The following is a 19,526-nucleotide window of genomic DNA, read 5'->3' on the forward strand; positions in this document are numbered from 1 at the left end:
ACATGGAATGAACTATAAACACCACAACAGGCTTCTGTTTGTCTGGTTTCTGTGGAAAGATACCTAGAAACTGACTAATGACTATGAAATAGTCAAAATTCATCTTTTGTGTCTACCTCTTCCATTTGTTTTCCTTCCTTCCTTCCTTTCATGGTTCTGACCCGTTTCTTTCAGACCATTCCAGGTCAGGCTTGGAACCTTCCTCCCTAATATTTCTTCCAGATCCTGCTCTAGGAGATCTTTTGAGCAAGATCAGCTATTTGTCATTTAGTAAGCAGAAAACTGAATCTGGGATTGAATCTAATTACGCTTGGCATACTCAGCTACCAATTTATAACACCCTTTCCAAGCCTTCATGTTTTTCCTCCTTGTTTCTACTCCTCACACATCAAGTAGATTTAAAATTTCTCCGTGGAAACAGCAGGGTGCTGGATGTTCTCCATGTGCTGCTTGTAATCCAGTCTCCGCCCTGCTCTGTGACCCCTGGAGGATGACTTTTACAGAGTACATCACAGGCTTCTGGGTTCTCTCACTGGACTTGGCTAATGACAGGCCAGTGGGAGGCAGCCCCAGGAGACTGCCAAACTGGAGGATAAAGTGGTCTGGGGATGGCTGACTGGTAGGCTGTGGATGGGCAGCGGTAGCTGCTGTGTCCTTCCACTGAAACCCACGGGTGTGGTCTCCTCCTGCAGCCACAGATCTTGCCAGATTCTAGTAACAGCCCCTTCCTCTGTCCCATTAGGCCTTGCAGTAAGAGCAGTTTCCCTGTTTTACCCCTCCAGCCTGAGTGCTTCATTATCCTTGATAATGAATTCCCTTGACCTTGCTTACATCTTTACAAATAAGTAGTCCTTTACTAAACTGCTCATACAGGGATGATGACTGAAACAAGCTGGATTCCCTTGACCTTGCTTACATCTTTACAAATAAGTAGTCCTTTACTAAACTGCTCATACAGGGATGATGACTGAAACAAGCAAAAATACAAAAATCAGGAACTCCCATATATGGGAGTTTATATGATGGAAGTAACAAAAGATATACTATCTAATAGGTGCATAATAGAAAGTCTTGAAAAATTTTTTTAAATCTTGGCAATGTTAGTCAGTATCCAAAGGCCACAGACTTGTGCTCTTTTTTTTTTTTTTTTTTAAATTTTTATTTATTTGGCTGCACCAGGTCTTAGCTGCAGCATACAGGATCTTCAGTTGTAGCATGTGGGATCTAGTTCCCTGACCAGGGATCAAACCTGGGCCCTCTGCATTGGGAGCGTGAAATCTTAGCCACTGGACCACCAGGGAAGTCCTCAGACTCGTACTCTTAAAAAAATCATACCGATACATCAATCTTCCTCTGTCTCGTGCATTCATTCTTCCCCATTCACCGTTTTCAAAAGCATCTTTTGCTGCTGCTACTGCTTTATCAACATCCACCAAAGACGCATAGGATACTTTGCATATCGTCTATTTCAAGGTAAGAAAACATAGGTTATAGACTATTTTTATAGAGAGATATACAACTTTTTCTTGAGATTAATATTATGCCATAAAATCCAAAGAGTTTTGATGATGGAAAATCAATACTTACAGTAAACTTCTGGTAATATAGTAAAGAAAAAGAAACCATTTTAACACGAAAATTGTGAGCCTAAAATTCAGTACTTCTCATTCACACTACACTATGAGAAGACACATGTAGGAAACTGTACCTATTTCTTCTCCCGCCTAAGGAACGCTGAATTTCTCACCATGAGCTTGCAAATTCTGAGATTTTTCTCACATATACAGCTCCATGTGGAATTGTACTTCTGTATGTATATAGGTATAGTGACCCATCTAAATTCATCATAAATATTCATTCTTAAAAGTAAATTACAGTAGATAACAGCAGCCAGAACCAGAGCTGAATAGTTTAAAAGAATACATGAAGTACATTTATATTAAGTGCTCAGACAGAGTAACAGAATAATAGAGAGACAGAGTAATAGAATAAGTAATTCTTAAGACTGTTTTATAATGGTGTATAAATGAAAAAAAATCCATGATCAGTGGTTACTGCACACACTAAATCACAACTCACAGATCCATCTGTTGGGTTGATAGTATCATAAGTCTGTCCATCTTCAGCATCTGTGAACTGTCCATTTATGAAACACTGATATGGCATTTTTACTGTCATGTCATTGATCTCCTTTGAAACCTAAGAGAGAGAGTTACATTAATAAAATCAACAGATTTCTATATTTATGCAAAAAAGAAGCTTATTCACTAATGCAGACAGAAAAGTTGTCAGTGGGACTCCAGTGCTTACTGTTCAGAAGAGACAAGCAGATGTAATAGTTAGGCCTTATGATGCTTAGAGTGGCCATTGAGACAGGAGGTCAGCTTCTGTGACGACCAAAGTGGTCTGAGTCGGGCATTGTAAAGATCTGTCTCTTCCTCATTGAGATGAAAGATGACTCAGATCTCCAGATAATGGAAACACCGCCATCTAGTGCCACCACTTGTGGAGTTCAGCCATTGCTGTCACGCAAATTTTTGAAATTGCCCATCAACACTCTTTACTTTCATACTGGTGACATTTTAAGTTTTCTTTCCAGTCTCCTTCCCCATTTTCAGTCTCCCCCTCTTACATATGTGCTGCTTAAATTGTAGTCTGTACTATTAGCTGGCAAGTGAATTTATATTCGTCCATTAACCTCTATAAATCTCGGTTTGTTTCAACAATAAAATGATAATATACCTGCCTCATACAATCATTAAGAGACATAATTAAAATAATATATGTGAAAGAGAACTATTGGCATAAAATCTCACTTCAATTAAAGGTATTAAAGAGAAAATTTAATGATTTAAGAAATTATTTTATATAGAGAAATTGAGGATGCTTAGAAAAGAAACAAAAAAATAGCAAACGTGTAGTTTGCTGCTCATCATCACTAATTATTAGAGAAATGCAAATCCAAACTACAGTGAGGTACCACCTCACACTGGTCAGAATGGCCATCATTAAAAAGTCTACAAATAACAAATGTTGGAGAGGGTGTGGAGAAAAGGGAACCCTCCTACATTGTTGGTGGGAAGTAAATTGGTATAGCCACTACAGGAAATGGTATGCTGCTGCTGCTGCTAAGTCGCTTCAGTCGTGTCTGACTCTGTGCGATCCCATAGACGGCAGCCCATCAGGCTCCCCTGTCCCTGGGATTCTCAAGGCAAGAACTCTGGAGTGGGTTGCCATTTCTTTCTCCAATGCATAAGAGTGAAAAGTGAAAGTGAAGTCGCTCAGTCGTGTCCGACTCTCAGCGACACCATGGACTGTAGCCCACCAGGCTCCTCCATCCACGGGATTTTCCAGACAAGAGTACTGGAGTCGGGTGCTGGAGGTTCCTTAAAAAACTAAAAGTAGTATTGTTAGGGGAAGCACACTGATTGAAACCGCCCACCCTGGCCAGGCACCATAGTAACAATTTGCATGAGTTGTTTTATGACAGGTGGTCTCAGTAAGGAACACAGAACTAATAAGCCTCCACCAACCGGAAGAGTTCAGGAAAGGTCAAAAGGAGACACCACATGTCCAACCACCTCCTAGAATCCTTCTCTCTGGCATCCATCTTGGCTGAACAAGGCGTGCACCACCAGGAAGGACTCTAAGTCAGATGATTGGCTAAAGACAACCTGGAAACTAATCCCATCACCATAAAACCTGAGACTGCAAGCCATGTGGCAGAGCAGTTCTCCTGGGTTCCCTTACCCTACTGCCCTCCATCTGGGCACCCTTTCCCAATAAAATCTCTTGCTTTGTCAGCACATGTGTCTCCTCGGACAATTCATTTCCAGTGTTAGACAAGAGCCCAGTTTCGGGCCCTGGAAGGTGTCCCCTTCCTGCAACAGTATCATATCATCCAGCAATCCTCGTCCTAGGCATATATCCAGACAAAACTCTAATTATGAAAAGATAACATACACTACAGTGTTCATAGCAGCACAATTTACAATAGCCAAGACAAGGAAACAACCTAAATGTCCATCAATGTATGAAGATGTGAGATATATATATATATTTATATAATATTTTACTATACAAAAAAAAATATATATATATATATAAAACCTACAAAGGAATACTACTTAACCATAAAAAGCAATGAGCAATAACTGAAATTTTAAAAGTCATTAGAGGGGTTCAACAGGAGAGTCAAGCAGGCAGAAGAAAGAAATAGAAAACCAAACAATGGGTCAATAGAGACATCCAGTGTGAAAATAGGAAAGAAAAATAATTTTAAAAATGAATATAGCCTTAGAAGCCTGCAGGACACTATCATATGTACTAACATGTGCATAAAGAGAGTCTCAGAATGAGGGGAGAGGGATGAAGGGGTAGAATGAATATTTGAAGAAATAATGGCAGAAAATATCCCAAATTTTATTTAAAAAAACTAATCTGCACATCCAAGAAGCTCAATAAACTTCAAGTAGACAAATCTCAAAGAGATCCATCCTAAACACATCATGATAAAATGGTCAAAAGACAAAGACAAAAAGGGAATCTTGAAAGCAGCAAGGGAGAAGAAGCAACTCATCACGTGAAAGTGATCCTCAATAAAATTAACAGATGACTTATCCTCGGAAACTACAGAGGCCAGAAAGCAATAAGATTATATATTAAAAGTGCTGAAAGAAAGAGAATGTCAACCAAAAATTCCATATACAGCAAGAATATCCTTCAAGAACAAAGGACAAATTAAGTCATTCTCAAACGAACAAAAACTAAGATACTTCATTGCTAGCACATTGCCTTTCGAAAAAGACTAAAAGGTGTCATTGACAGAATGAAAGAACACAAGACAGTGACTTAAATCTACCTGAAAAGATAAAGAAAACCAACAAAGGTAAACATAAGTCAATATAAATGTAATTTTTATTTTAAACTCCTTTCTCCTCCTATCTGATTTAAAAGAAAACTGCATAAAGCGATAATTATAAGACTATGTTGATGGGCTTATACTGTATAAAGAGGTATTTGTATGACAATAATGGCACAGGTAAGTGGGTAGGGAGCAGAGCTATACTACAACAGATTTTTTCTACACTATTAGTATTAAACTGGTATTAATCTGGGCAAGAATGTTTTAAGAAAAACGTCTCTAGGAATCCTCAGCCACTAAGGAAATAACTAAAAGTATATAGCAAAATAAACAATGAGATTAAAAGGGCATACTAGACAATAACCATTTAACAAAAAAGAGCAGTAAGGAGGAAGAGAGGAGAGAAAGAGGCATAAATCAAGACTTATAGAAGCACAAGTGGCCAAAGCACAAACAGATTAATCAAACTTAATCACATTTTAAAACTTGTGTGTGTTAAAGGATACTATCAAAAAAGTGAAAAGAAAACCCACAGAATGGGAGAAAATATTTACAAATAATGTATCTGATTAGGGGCTACAATTTAAAATATACTAAGGTCATTTACAACTAAAAAATTAAGAAGATAAATATCCCAATTAAAAAAACAGGTGAAGGGTTTGAGGGACTTCCCTGGTGGTCCAGTGGTTAGGACTAGGCATTCTCACGGCCAGGGGCTTGGGTTCCATCCCTGGTTGAGAAACTAAGACCCCACAAGTCCCCTGGTACAGCCAAACAACAAAGGAGTTGAGCAGATATTTCTCCAAAGAATATATACAAATGGCCAATAAGCACATGAAAAGATGTGTATCACTAGTCATTAGGAAAATGTAAAGCAAAACCGCAGTGAGATACTGCTTCACACCCACTAGGACAGCTGAAATAGAAAAAATCAGACAACAGCATATGCTGGCGAGAACACGAGAAAGCAGAAGCTTCCTACATGGCTAGTGGCAGTGTAACATGGTGTAGGCACTTGGGAAAGCAGACTGGTCGTTCCTAAAAAGTTAAACACAAGAGCTCCCATATGACTCACCAATTCCACTTCCAGATATTTACCCAAGAGAATTGAGAACATATGTTCACACAAAAACTTATATTGGCCAAAAAGTCCATTCAGGTTTTTCTGTTACATCTTACCAAAAACACAAATGAACTTTTTGGCCAACCCTACGTGACTTTTCATAGCAGTGTAATTTATAATAGCCAAAAAGCAGAAACAACTCAAATGTACACCAACCAAGGAAAGGATAAATAAAACATAGTTATCCACATGATGGACTATTGCTTGGCCAGGAAAAGGGATAAAGTGATAATCTACTCTAGAATGTCGATGAATCTAGATGAACCTTGAACACATTAGCTGAGTGAAAGAATATCGCCTAATTCCACATGTATGAAATGTCTCAAATAGGCAAATCCATAGAGACAGAAAGTAAATTGGTGGTTTCCTGGTGCCAGGGCCGAGGAGAGGAGAGCATGAATGCCAGTGGATATGGAGTTTCTTTAGGGGAGGTAAAAAAAAAAAAGTCCCATAATCAGATCGTGGTCATGGTTGCACAACTCAGTGAATATACTCAAAAACAATGAATTATACATTTTTAAAAAGGTGAAATGTATGGTATCTGAATTAAAATCTCAAAACTGTCATTTTAAGAAAGTTGTAAATGTAAGAGCATGAAAGGCACAGCATTCTTCTATAGCATGAAGGTCTTAACCATGTAGCTTTTCAACACCACGGACAGGCTTACATAATCCACCACCAGCTCTGCTTCCTGATCCTCTCCTCTCAGTTTCCTCACGACCTTTTGGATGAAGTCTTCAAATTTGGTGGCCATATAAACATCCTCATTCTGTAACTGAAGCCCCCCACACTTCTGTCTTATCTCTTCAACCAGTCTGAAAAGAAAAACCAGCTCACATTACTTACATTTTTTTAGAGTTTTGAGGACTGTATGATTACATTTAGGTTGCTTTGAAGTAGGACGTATGTCACATACTTATTTATAGTCCATGAGATCGTCTATATTAGTAAGAGAAATTAATGAGATTGAGAGGAAAAAAATGTTAAAGCTTTCTCAAAAGACAGTGGCAATTTTTTTTAATACAAGAAACTGAAGCAAAGATATTTTCATTACTTTCGAGAGAAGAGTTAGACACCACTCTTCGCTGAGCGACTAAGCACAGCACACAGCAGGTGATAAAGGGCACATAAAATCAGTTTCTATCCTTTCAAAAGTACTCAAGGAATAAGGAATAAAGAAAAGTTCTGAACTGTGATAATTATGAGAGACCAAAGTCACATCATAGACTGTTTTCTCTGGATCCGGTGTAAGAATAAAACAAACATTTGTTTGTATTACATGGCTAAGTGAAAGTTTTAGTTGCTCAGTTGTGTTCAACTCTTTGGGACCCCATGGACTGTAGCCTGCCAGGCTCCTCCATCCATGGAATTACCCAGTCAAGAATACTGGAAGGGGTAGCCATACCCTTCTTCAGGGGATCTTCCCAACCCAGGGATCGAACCCTCATCTCCTATACTGCAGGCGGATTCTTTACCCTCTGAGCCACCAGGAAAGCCCACATGGCTAAGGTGGGTACTAAACAGAACCTTCCCAAGCAGTGTAGTTAGCAAAGAATCTGCCTGCCAGTGCAGGAGATGCAGGAGACGTGGGTTTGTCCCTGGGTCAGGAAGATCCCCTGGAATACAAAATGGCAACCCACTCCAGTGTTCTTGCCTGGAAAATTCCATGGACAGAGGAGCCTGGTGGGCTACTGTCTATGGGGCCACAAAAAGTTGGACCACAACTGAGTGTGTACACACACACACACGTATATAAGATAGATAACTAATAAGAAGAACCTACTGTATAGCACAAGGAACTCTACCCAATGCTCTGTAGTGACCTATATGAGTATAAAATCTAAACAAGAGTGAACATATGTGCATGTGTGAAATGAAAATATCTCCTGCCATTTCAATAAACAAAAAATGTCATGCTGCTGCTAAGTCGCTTCAGTCATGTCCAACTCTGTGAGACCCCATAGATGGCAGCCCACCAGGCTCCCCCGTCCCTAGGGTTCTCCAGGTAAGAACACTGGAGTGGGTTGCTATTTCCTTCTGCAATGCAGAAAGTGAAAAGTGAAAGTGAAGTTGCTCAGTTGTGTCCGACTGTTAGCGACCCCATGGACTGCAGCCTACCAGGCTCTTCCGTCCATGGGATTTTTCAGGCAAGAGTACTGGAAAGGCGTGCCATTGCCTTCTCCTAAAAAATGTCATAGCTATCAGTGATTTCTGGCCTCCAAATGTGAATAAGGGCTCCCAAAACTGAGATCCAGCAGATGCTGCCACCCCCATGGGGATTGTTGAGGAGCTGGGGGGTGCAAGAAGCAAGGTGAACAGGGAAACAGGATTGTGCCCAGGTAGCTGAGCTGCATGTGAAAGGAATGAATTCAGCAAGCCCAGAGGCGTGCATCTCCCCATACACAGAATGCCAAATTCCTTAGCTCGGATACCTGATTTTTGACGTTCAGATGGCCTGCTCCCCTTGTTGCATACTTGTATATAGCCAGACTTCCCCTCCTGCCTCCTTGGAGCAGTTTTCTCAGAGCTACTGAGATGCTGTCTCCTGGGCTCAGAGTCCTAAACATTCCCACGAAATAAAATAACTCTCTACTTTCAGGTTGCGACTGTATTTTTTAGTCAACAATGTGTAACTGATTCACTTTGCTATACAGCAGAAAATAACAGCACTGAAAGTTAACTATACTCCAATAAAAATTATTTTAAAAAATACATGAATGAATACATGAACAGAATATTCATCAAGAACACTTGCTTTGTCAACATGAAGACTTTTACCTTGTTTATTTAGTAAAAAGCCATACGGTGGCCCTCAAAGGAAAAGCACCTCTACAAGACTCTCCACTATTAGGATCCTGGTCTGCTCTTCATGCCATAGAGGGTGGCTTTCTAGTCCTCTAGCCCTTTCTACCTATTGCAAACTTCTGCAGAGAAATTCTGACTATAGAGTGACTACCCTTACTCTTGCAAGAAGTCTGATAATCCTCATTCTAGATATACCATACTGGGTAACTTGGGGAGTTAGGAAAAAAGATTTGGGGTAAGCATAATCAATGTTAGATATCCTTTTAGATGCAATTATATAGGAAAATTCCAATTAACATTCTCCACTCAGAGCTTCCCAATTCCAATTGGAGGAGAATCAGAAATACGAGAAATTTGAAGAAATGTGAAATATGAAGACATATTTTTAAGTGAAATAAACAATTAGTAGGGTGGTTTTCTAGGTGTATAGTCAATATGAAAACACTCATAGTTAGCAACAAAGAAAAGAGAACAAATACATGTATTTGACCATGGAAACAAGCAAAGAAAGATGAAGGAAAGAGAAATATAATAGATGGGTATGATAGAGTGATGAGATCTAGTACAAAGGATTTAGATTCGATTTTCAAGGTCAAAGTGAAAATCCCTGGTGCAGGGGTGTGAGTCACTAAGGTGGTGGTTTTACCTGGCAACATCCATTGAGCTTGCTCCAGATTTAAAGAAGTCTGTTGAATCTTCAATAGCAGGGACATTGCTCAAAATTCCAGCCCAGATGACCTACACGACACGAGGGAAACTTTATGAGGGAGCTGCCATGTAGAACACTGGCAGAGACCAGCTAGCTTCTCACGAAACCTACTTCTTTACATGTCTCAGCATCTCTTCAATTAGAGAGGGCCGTTTGACCAACTTCTAGCCAGTGAATATGAATGTAAGTGACCTGTGCTGTCAATCTTGCTTCTCTAGTGGCTCAGTGGTTAAAAAGATCCACCTGCCAATGCAGGAGATGTGGGTTCAATCTCTGGATTGGGAAGATCCCTTGGAGAAGGAAATGGCAACCCGCTCCAGCATTCTTGCCTGGGAAATCCCATGGACACAGGAGCCTGGTGGGCTACAGTCCACGGGGTTGCAAAAGAGTCAGGCGTGACTTAGCGACTAAACAACAATAACACTGTCAATCGTGGCCCATGCAAAACCTTTGTCACACAATTTTCTGTGCTCTTTTGCTCTTCCTGGCTGTCTGGGATGGAGATAACACCCAGCAGGTCCTTGAAGATAGCAGAGCCTGGGTTCTTGCTTGACTCCACCCCTAACCCTCATATTCCCACTTTACCCCCATGCAAACCTAGAACTGCCTTGGATTACTTATATGAATGAGAAATAAATGTGCATATAAAATTTGGCATTGATTTCCTTTTGCAGCTAATACAAAAAAAGAGGAAATAAAAGTTTCATCCCAACTCCTTTGAGGATTAATGGTACGAGTTACAAAAATGGTTACAAGAATTGTTCCAAGACAAGGAACTTTAAAAACTTCACGTGTTCACCTTGATGGTCTCCGCCACCTTCACCTCTTCGGCTGTGAGTTCCACCATTGACATCTCACCCGATGAAAAGTACTGAGAGGCAGGAATCATTTTTCCATCTTCAAACTGCAGATTTCTCACCATCAGCTGTAAAATAAAGACAAAACAAGCAGAAGAATTGAGAATTAGGACAATTCAAAAGTGAGATTGGTGTGAGAAAGAGTCTTATGTGAGTATGCTGCTAAGTCGCTTCACTTGTGTCCGACTCTGTGCGACCCCATAGACAGCAGCCCACCAGGCTCTGCCGTCCCTGGGATTCTCCAGGCAAGAACACTGGAGTGGGTTGCCATTTCCTTCTCCATTGCATGAAAGTGAAAAGTGAAAGTGAATTCATTCAGTTGTGACCGACTCATAGTGACTCCATGGACTGTAGCCCACCAGGCTCCTCCATCCATGGGATTTTCTAGGCAAGAGTACTGGAGTGGCTTGCCATTGCCTTCTCTGTATGTGAGTATAAGGACCAGCTTATTTGGCAAATAGGAAAATATGGATTAAAAGCACTACCTACTATGTGTAAAAGGGCTGAAATGGTATTTCAGTTATGGCTGCAGAGAGGAGAAAGTTAAGTCCAGGGGTAGATATATCTCAAAATGGATGATAAACACCCCTAAAATTGACACTTTCATAGAGGAATTGGGTCTAAAGCTGACAATGAGTACCACTGCTACTAATAGCACTATTACTGCCTCTACTACCATCTTCTGAACTCTTAGTCTGCAGCACGCACAGTGCTAAGTACGTATATGCTGAGTATCTTATTCAGTCTCCTAAATCCTGACATATGCAGAGAATGGGGATAATGTCCTTATTTCCCCCATTTTACTGATAAGCAAATGAAGGCTCAGTGAGGTTTAGTAATTTTCCCAGTGCTTCACAGCAAGTAACAGAGCTGAGGTTACAACCCAGGACTAGCTGGACTCTGAGGCCTACCATCTTACTAACTGATGTATCCTGTGAGCCAGGAGAAGGTATCTGTGAGCTGCAAATTCCCTTTTGTTTTGCTCACTGGGCACCTGCCCAAGAGCCCACCGAGGGCCAGAGTTCATGCTCCCAAGTGCAGGCAGTGCAGATGGGCATCTCCCTATTGGCAAAGGGAGGACCATCTGAGGAGGCTCACACCACCTGATCCTCCCAGACCAGACCACGCTCTCCGTTCTGTAGACGGAGAAACGGAGCCTCCGAGGGAGAGGCATCCTGCTCACACCAGTGAGTGACAGAGCAGGGATTCACACCCTGGCTCCTGACCAAACGCTAAGCTCTTTCTACTGTATCACGGAGCAGGCCGTGCAGGTCCTGTGGGTCCATCCTGAGATGCCTGGTTCTCAATCAAGGCACATAAAGCCAGCTCATCCCCAGAGAGAAATGGGCCACAGACATCTTAAACCTCCTATATCCCACTGCACAGCCAGATTGTCCTGGGAGTCTGCCCTGCCAGACTCCCTCAAGAGCTTGGGTAATTGAAGGAAACCACCAAAGTGATTTTATAGGTAACCCTATTGAACACTCACTGCTTTTCCATCGTTACCGAAAAGAACAAGTCCATTTTTGGTAACAAGACCAGGCTTCTCAGCACCTTTAATTTCCAGTGGTTCTCCAGGAGGGACGGAGCTATTCAGCAATGACGAGCCATAGAAAGTGACCACCTAGTAAAGAGACCAAACCCAAGTTGTGAAAGGAGGAAATGAAGGCTGTTTATAAGGGTGTATGAAAGCAGCATGCCCTGCAAAAAAAAAAAAAAAAAAACAGCTGACATTCTCATTTATGCCAAAATGAGGGACCTCCCACTGCCAGTGTAAGAGACTATATCAAGCACCTATCGGAATGACACAAAGCAAGAGATAGTCTGTGAGGGTATGACTGAAGAGTTGAAAAACGCCCCACATCCAGGGGATGCAAGTATACATGTATCATTTATTTGCATTGACACACAAGTGAATGACATGAAAGCTTTCACAGACTTTGCAGCCCGAAGGTAGAGTTTTTGTGGGAAGTGGAGGTATTGATGTGGGCTCAGGGAGGCAGGTGCAGCGTAGTAAACAGACTATTGCATTGCAGTGGAATGTGTGATGGAGGTGCAGGAAGCTTTGTGGGTAAGCTCATGGAAACAAGACTGGATCCAGACTGGAACTAAGAGAACTGGATATTAATTGACTTGTTATTGTTATTATAATAATTACTATAATTCTATGCTTGCGTGTGTGCTCAGTCACTCAGTCGTGTCTGACTCTCTGTGACCTCATGGACTGTAGCCTGCCAGGCTCCTTTGTCCATGGGATTTCCCAGGCAAGAATACAGGAGCCAACCCAAGGATTGAACCTGTGTCTCTTACATCTTCTACATTGGTAGGCAGATTCTTATATAATTCCATATATAATTCTTATATAGTTCTCTTATAATTCCATGGTCATTAGCTACCATTTATTGACAACTCTATTATTTAATATTTATTGAATATTTATTCTATGTCAGGGACTAAGTTCTTAGATGAATTAACATGTATTAACTCATTGCATCTTTACAACAACCCCAAACCAATGAGGGAGGCACTATTATTAGTCTCATTCTGCAACAAGGAAACCAAGGTACTCAATGGTTAAGTAGCCTGCCCATGGTTATACAGCAAATAGAGGCAATGCCAGAATTTTACTGGAAACATTCTGGCTTCAGATCCCACACTTTTGGTGTGTCTGTGAGTATAACTGCTTTGAAAAACAAGGCATTATCAATTGTGATAAAACATATTCATATGCTATATGATGTCACTGTAGTCCAAGATGTATATCCAGTATTCCTCATGTAATCAAGAGTACATTTGTATAAGGATGTCCATGACAAAATGTTTTATTGAAGTACAATATGTACTTGTAGCTTACTTTATACATAATAATTTGTACCTCTCAATTCCCTACTCCTGTCTTGCTCCTCCCCTCTTCCCTCTCCCCACTGGTAACCACTAGTTTGTTCTCTATATTTGGAGTCTGTTTATTTCTTATTATATTCACTACTTTGTTGTATTTTTTAGATTCCATATATAAGTGATATCATATGGCATTTGTCTTTCTCTTATTTATTTCACTTAGCGTAGTACCCTCCAATTCCTTACTCTTAACCATGGCACTGGACTTCCACCTTTGGTTCTTCACTGATCCCATATAGTTTTATTGATATCTAATATGCACTGAGGACCCAGCTGAAGGGCTGAGACTATCAAGACAACAGCATGATGCCCTTGCCCTTGAGGGGCTCCCAGTCTATGGTGGGTAGAGGGATAGATACATAAAGAAATGCTTACAATAGACAATATGCTGAGTCAGAGCTAGGCAGGGCATTACTGGAAAGGAGAAAATGGATACCCAGTCCTGCCAGGCTGGGAGTATGAGGTCAGGAGACTTCCTAGAGGAGGCAAAGCTGGAGAAGCTGAGTTGAGTGGAGTTTCCCCAGGTATCAGAAGGCTTTTCCTGCCCCTGCCCACCACCCCTGCAGCATCTCTTCCCCATCCTCTCACTCCCAGTCCTCACATCTGAGGCCCCAGCTTCTCTGAACTCTACTGCAAGTTCCTGTCTGGGTAACATGCTCTCCTACCTCTGGTCTTTAACTCTGTGTCTCATTCTCTACTTGTTGACCTCTTCTTGAAGTGCAAGCCAAACAACTTTTCTAGGAAGCCTTTCCTAAGATACCTGAGCCTGGACCTCAGTTACAGCGTTTGTCTTACTGTCTTGTGAGTGCTTATTCATTTCCCTGCTTTCTCCATAAAACTGCAGTCTCCCTGAGAGCAGAGGCTGTGCCTAGTGTCTGCCTCACATCAAATGCTCCATATGTGTGGAGTAAAAAATGGACCACATGACCATGTGTACCTAGGCTCTTTTAGCTGGCCAGTGTACCTAAACTCCTTTAGTTGGTCATGTGTACCTAGAACACAAACTCTCCTCACAAGCAAAGGAAGAACCAGGGGACGCCTAGACTCATGAGTAATGCCTCTTACAAAGGTCACATGCCGAAAGAAAACATTGGGCCCCTAGAACATACCTGTCCATTTATCTCTGCCCAGGCTCCAGGGACTTTATCATGACCTCGGATCCAGTTATGTAAAGCTTCAGCAGACTGATTCCAAGAGATCTAGGAATGTGCAAAGCACAGGTTGAACTTCTCAAGTCTCAAAGGCAGTAGAAACATTTCTCTTCATCAGTGGCAGACATGGGTAGGGATAGGGCAGGGGGCTTGGAGATTTTCCTTTCATTGAGGAAATGGTACACTGAGAACTGCTCGAAGGTGGGGGACAGTGAATTCTGAGATGCGTAACTGAGTTGATATAAATACCTTAGCATTTTCCTTTTTCTGGATACCTTCATATGTTGCTCCTTCTTCTGACTGGGGAATGCGAGGAGCTTTACCATCAGCTATGAGTTGGACAGCTTCCACCTAAAGCCAAACATGTTACCGGTGTTAGAGTCCAGTGGTCAACAATGACATGGTCTGTTTAACTGAAGTTTCTGTTTAACAGAATTACTACATATAAATCTGTCCAGAGAGTCAGACTTTGATAAAATAACTACCATTTCTTTGAATCCATAATTGTACCAGGCAGTGTGTTAGGTGGGGCTTCCCAGGTGAGAGAGTCAATTCCTAGGCAGGTTGATAAGAAGTCCGGGGTTCCCCAAGGACAGAGGGGTCTGGGGTTCTCAAGGAGGAGCTAGGGGTCTGGAATTGTTAGCCCCAATCTGTAAGAGAGAAAGAAGCAACCAGCAGACCATCTCTCTACTGAAGGCATCCCTCCCTGATCTACATGGGGGTGTAGACAGACTTTACACCAAAGCTTCCCTTCCTTGGTCGGACTTAGTCTGTTCCTTACTGATGCAGGCGCTGTACTCGTCCCTCCCAGTTCTACCACCGAGGCAGGGCAGAGATGCACCAGGGGTAGACCTGATGACATCCTAGACTGATGTCCAGTTCCTCACTATTAAAACCTTGCTTGCCTCTGATGCCACCTGAGGTGCAATCAGTAACCTTCCAGAATGCTTCCCAAGCTAAGACTGCTGGGGGAAACATTCGGCACAACCCTGAGTATATTCCTGACCACAATAAGACCAGTATGAACATAAAACTGAGATGTTTCTTCCAAGCATCACCACACCGGAATAAGCAATAGCAAAAGAGATGGTGAAGGGCTGGCCAGTGAGGAAAAATTGATTTTTGTCCTCGAGTTATTAGGGCCAGTCCTTCCATTTCATTCCCACAGATTCCACAGAAAGAATATCTAAGGAGTTGGGACAAAAGCCACTGGAAAGCCTCCTCTGGCCCACTAAGAGCTAGCATTACCAACGGAAGAAACCCATTGCACTTCCAATCTGAGTAACCTTTAACCTCAGAGATGCTCCATCTAGCTTCTGAACTTTTGACTCCTAGCAAGGCTAGGCGCTTCCTGACTACCAATCCAAGTTGGGGTCCTAAGTAACAGTACACAGTAACAGCATAGATCACAAGTCCCTTGAAAGTCTGTGATCTGACAGATAGGTTAGTAGTTCTAATTCCCAAGGACTTATGAAATGGTCAAAGAAACTGGAAAGTTTGACTGAGAAAGGAGAGTTCAGTCCACACTCTTTGCCCATTTCTGGTCGGTCCCTGAAGGATACGTTGGGTGCTTCTTGGCATTGGCAGGTCGGTATAAACCCCCGATAGGTTTCTGCCATAAGCCATATGAGGTCACGGCAGAACCTCAGAGCAGGGCTCCTCCTCACTTGTTTTGCTCAAGGAGTGTATTCATTCACACAAGCATACTGTAGAGTTAGTAAAGTACAGCAGAAAACGTGTTTGCTAGGAGAACAAAGAACTAGAGCTCCAAGCATCCTTACCTTGTCCTGAAGAATCCCGGACGAACCCCAAGATGAAAGGTTGTTACTGAACCATGAAAGACGCCGGGATTCTTGGCCTCCGGGGGAGCAGAATTCAATCCGGGGCCAGAGACGAGGCTTGATCGCTCAGAGCTTTTGTGTAATAAAGTTTTATTAAAGTATAAAAGAGATAGAGAAAGCTTCTAACATAGACATCAGAAGGCAGCAGAAAGAGTGCCCTCTCGCTAGTGTTAGCAATGGAGTTACATACTTTCTAGTTAGTTATTACAGTGAATCAGGAGAATATCTGGAGGTTGTAAAGACATTACTAGGCCCACTCCCATAATTTACATTTTAAGATAACAGGATTAGCCAGAAGGTTTTTTCCAGAAACTGTCCTCAAGCAGGATATATTACTGTTATATAATCCTAAGGAATGTAGAGGGGAAAAAAAGTTTGTCCTTTCCTCCTTGAGAATTCCAGACCCCTCTCTCCCTGGGGACCCCCAGACTTCTTATCAACCTGCCTAGGAATTGACTGTCTCACAGGCGGCGCTAGTAGTAAAGAATCTGCCTCCTTGCCAATGCAAGAGGCATAAGAGACTCAGGTTCAATCTCCAGGTAGGGAAGATCTCCTGGAATAGGAAATGGCAACCCACTCCAGTATATTTGCCTGGCAAATCCCATGGACAGAGGAGTCTGGTGGGCTGCAGTCCAAAGGGTCGCAAAGAATTGTACACAACTGAAGCGACTTAACACACACACACACACACACACATGGGTTAGCTTCTTTATGTAAAATATCCTTTGGTGGCTCAGAGAGTAAAGAATCTGCCTGCAATGCAGGAGACCTGGGTTCGATCCTAGAAGAAGGAAATGGCAGTCTACTCCAGTATTCTTCTCTGGAGAATTCCATGTACAGAAAAGCCTGGTCAGCTACAATCCATGGGGTCACAAAGAGTCGGACATGACTGAGTGACTAACTAACATCACACAAGTCCTACAAGGTGGATATTATCAGTCTTGTTTTACATAGGAGGTTGCAAAAAGCCTCAAGCAACTAGCTTGAGAAAAAGCAACTAGCTCAAGATTACAGAGAAGGCACTGGCGACCCACTCCAGTACTCTTGCCTGGGAAATCCCATGGATGGAGGAGCCTGGTAGGCTGCAGTCCATGTGGTCGCTAAGAATTGGACATGACTGAGCAACTTCACTTTCACTTTTCACTTTCATGAACTGGAGAAGGAAATGGTAACCCACTCCAGTGTTCTTGCCTGGAGAATCCCAGGGACGGGGGAGCCTGGGGCTGCCATCTATGGGGTCACACAGAGTCGGACATGACTGAAACGACTTAGCAGCAGCAGCAGCAAGATCACAGAGATAGCTGGTAGGTGTCAGAGAAAGGTCTGTATCCAGATCTATCTACTGTCAATATCCAGCCTGCACTTTTAAACATGACTCCTTTATTTAAACACATATCAATCTTCTCTTGCTTTTTCAATGGAAATTTTAGGAAGATAATTGTAAAATAAGTCATTGCAGGTTATTTCTGCTCATCATGATGATTCTAGAAAATAATACATTGTTATGTTTAAGGAATTCACCTTGCTTTATAGTTTAGGACACCTGGAATAAAAAAAAAATTAAAGTCTGTCCATGAGTCTGATTGCCTTTGGGATGTGTCCTGTGTCCCCTTCTGTGCACCATTTATTTTTACCTTGAGTTGAGAGCCTGTGTCCTTCACTGGGAAACCTATGTGAGCTCATGTTCTCAGTTTTCTCTCTAAATACTCACAGCTAAGTACTCCAACCTCTTCAAGAGCATGTGGAGGGAGCCACCTGGGACAGGTTCAAGCTAAGCTCATTCATTCCACCCATTTCTGGCTATAATCCAGGTTTGCACAAATGCTACTGAACACACAGAATACTACTTTGATTATAATGATCATTTTGAGCACCTACTGTGTACCAGATGCTTTACACAAATGTCATTTAATTTTCACAACAACAACCTTGTAAGTCAGGCAGTAGTGTCCACATTTTATAGATGAGGAAACCAAGGCTAAACAGGCTAAATGACTTCCCTCTTTAAACAAATGGTAGAACAAGAACTACTCTCTTAATCATTGTGTCAGTCACTCAGTCGTGTCCAACTCTTTGTGACCCCATGGATTGTAGCCAGCCAGGCTCCTCTGTCCATGGGATCCTGCAGGCAAGAATATTGGAGTGGGTTGCCATTTCCTTCTCCAGGGGATCTTCCCAACCCAGGGATCAAACCCAGGTCTCCTGCCTTGCAGGTAGATGTCTTACCGTCTGAGCTACTAGGGAAGCACCCCCCCCCCCTTAATCATTAAATGATAACAAACAAAATACTGCTCTCCTCTCTCCTAAATCAATGGCTGCTGTTTTATATTATCTTATTGTCCACCTCTGTGCTGTACTTTTACCATATCAAACACTAGAAGATATTAAATAATACTGAAATTATCTTTCAATGTTTTTACAGGTTAATATATCACTTTTTTATGATGTGCATGTTTTGAGTTTTTAATTCAGAGCATACCTGAACAAATAAAGCAGTGTCAAATTTTGCCTTATCACATAGACTGATTTTAAATGTTTTTGAAGGAAGTCCAAATTACATAGCAAAATTTCTTCACATTCTGCTACTTCTTAACAATTAGTCATTATAAACAGGATGGAGATCCAAACAGGTGGTAAAATAAATGAAGTTTGATGACTACCTTATCCAGTTGATCACTATCCTCAGAAGAATAAGTCAGCTTCACAGAATAAGAAATTCTGAAGTTCAGGTTTCCTCCCTCAATATACCATCCTATTAGTAAATATAATAAAATCTAATTTTGTTTTTCAGACTTATTTTTAGTAAAAAGTCATAGGAGCAAATTCTCAATAAAAGAGAAACATTGCCAAAACTTTAAAGGTTTACTAGATTCTCCTTGATGGCATAATTGTACTGACCATGGCCTTGATTCCTTCTGGAAAAAGAAATCGATTATAAAGCGCATCTACTGTATCATTGGGCTCCACATCACACGACCTCTGGAGAAGGATGGGTCCTGTGTCTAAACCGTCATCAGCCCAGAAAACAGAAAACCCAGCTTTCTTATCTCCCATGATCAGAGTCCTGTGAAAAGAGTTGCAACGTAACACATTGGTTAACTGTATCATAAGGTGAATTAGTAACATGAAAGTACAATGTGGTCACAGTGGAAAATAGACAGTGAATGAAGCTACTGTGAAAATTAGAGCAGGGCCAGACGATATCAGCATTCAAAAAAATACAACTTAATGGCTCTGTGATTTTATACATCCCCATCTCTGTAATCTTTCTTATTAAC

General features: G+C 41.6%; 1 protein-coding gene across 1 annotated transcript in view; it reads right to left on the reverse strand.

Moving 5' to 3' along the window:
- ALDH1L2 (aldehyde dehydrogenase 1 family member L2) overlaps positions 1–19,526 on the reverse strand; it is a 60,790-nt gene that overhangs the window by 24,143 nt on the left and 17,121 nt on the right. Inside the window, exons 4-12 of the mRNA NM_001191391.1 lie at positions 19,147–19,312; positions 14,657–14,758; positions 14,366–14,455; positions 11,848–11,982; positions 10,301–10,426; positions 9,439–9,530; positions 6,655–6,802; positions 2,080–2,199; positions 1,336–1,463 (exon numbers count right to left, since the gene is read on the reverse strand). Of these exons, the coding sequence (NP_001178320.1) occupies positions 1,336–1,463; positions 2,080–2,199; positions 6,655–6,802; positions 9,439–9,530; positions 10,301–10,426; positions 11,848–11,982; positions 14,366–14,455; positions 14,657–14,758; positions 19,147–19,312 (1,107 nt within the window). The remainder of the gene's footprint in view (positions 1–1,335; positions 1,464–2,079; positions 2,200–6,654; positions 6,803–9,438; positions 9,531–10,300; positions 10,427–11,847; positions 11,983–14,365; positions 14,456–14,656; positions 14,759–19,146; positions 19,313–19,526) is intronic.

The sequence above is a fragment of the Bos taurus genome, chromosome 5 (genome assembly GCF_002263795.3).
Source record: "Bos taurus isolate L1 Dominette 01449 registration number 42190680 breed Hereford chromosome 5, ARS-UCD2.0, whole genome shotgun sequence".
NCBI classification, from domain to species: Eukaryota; Metazoa; Chordata; class Mammalia; order Artiodactyla; family Bovidae; genus Bos; species Bos taurus.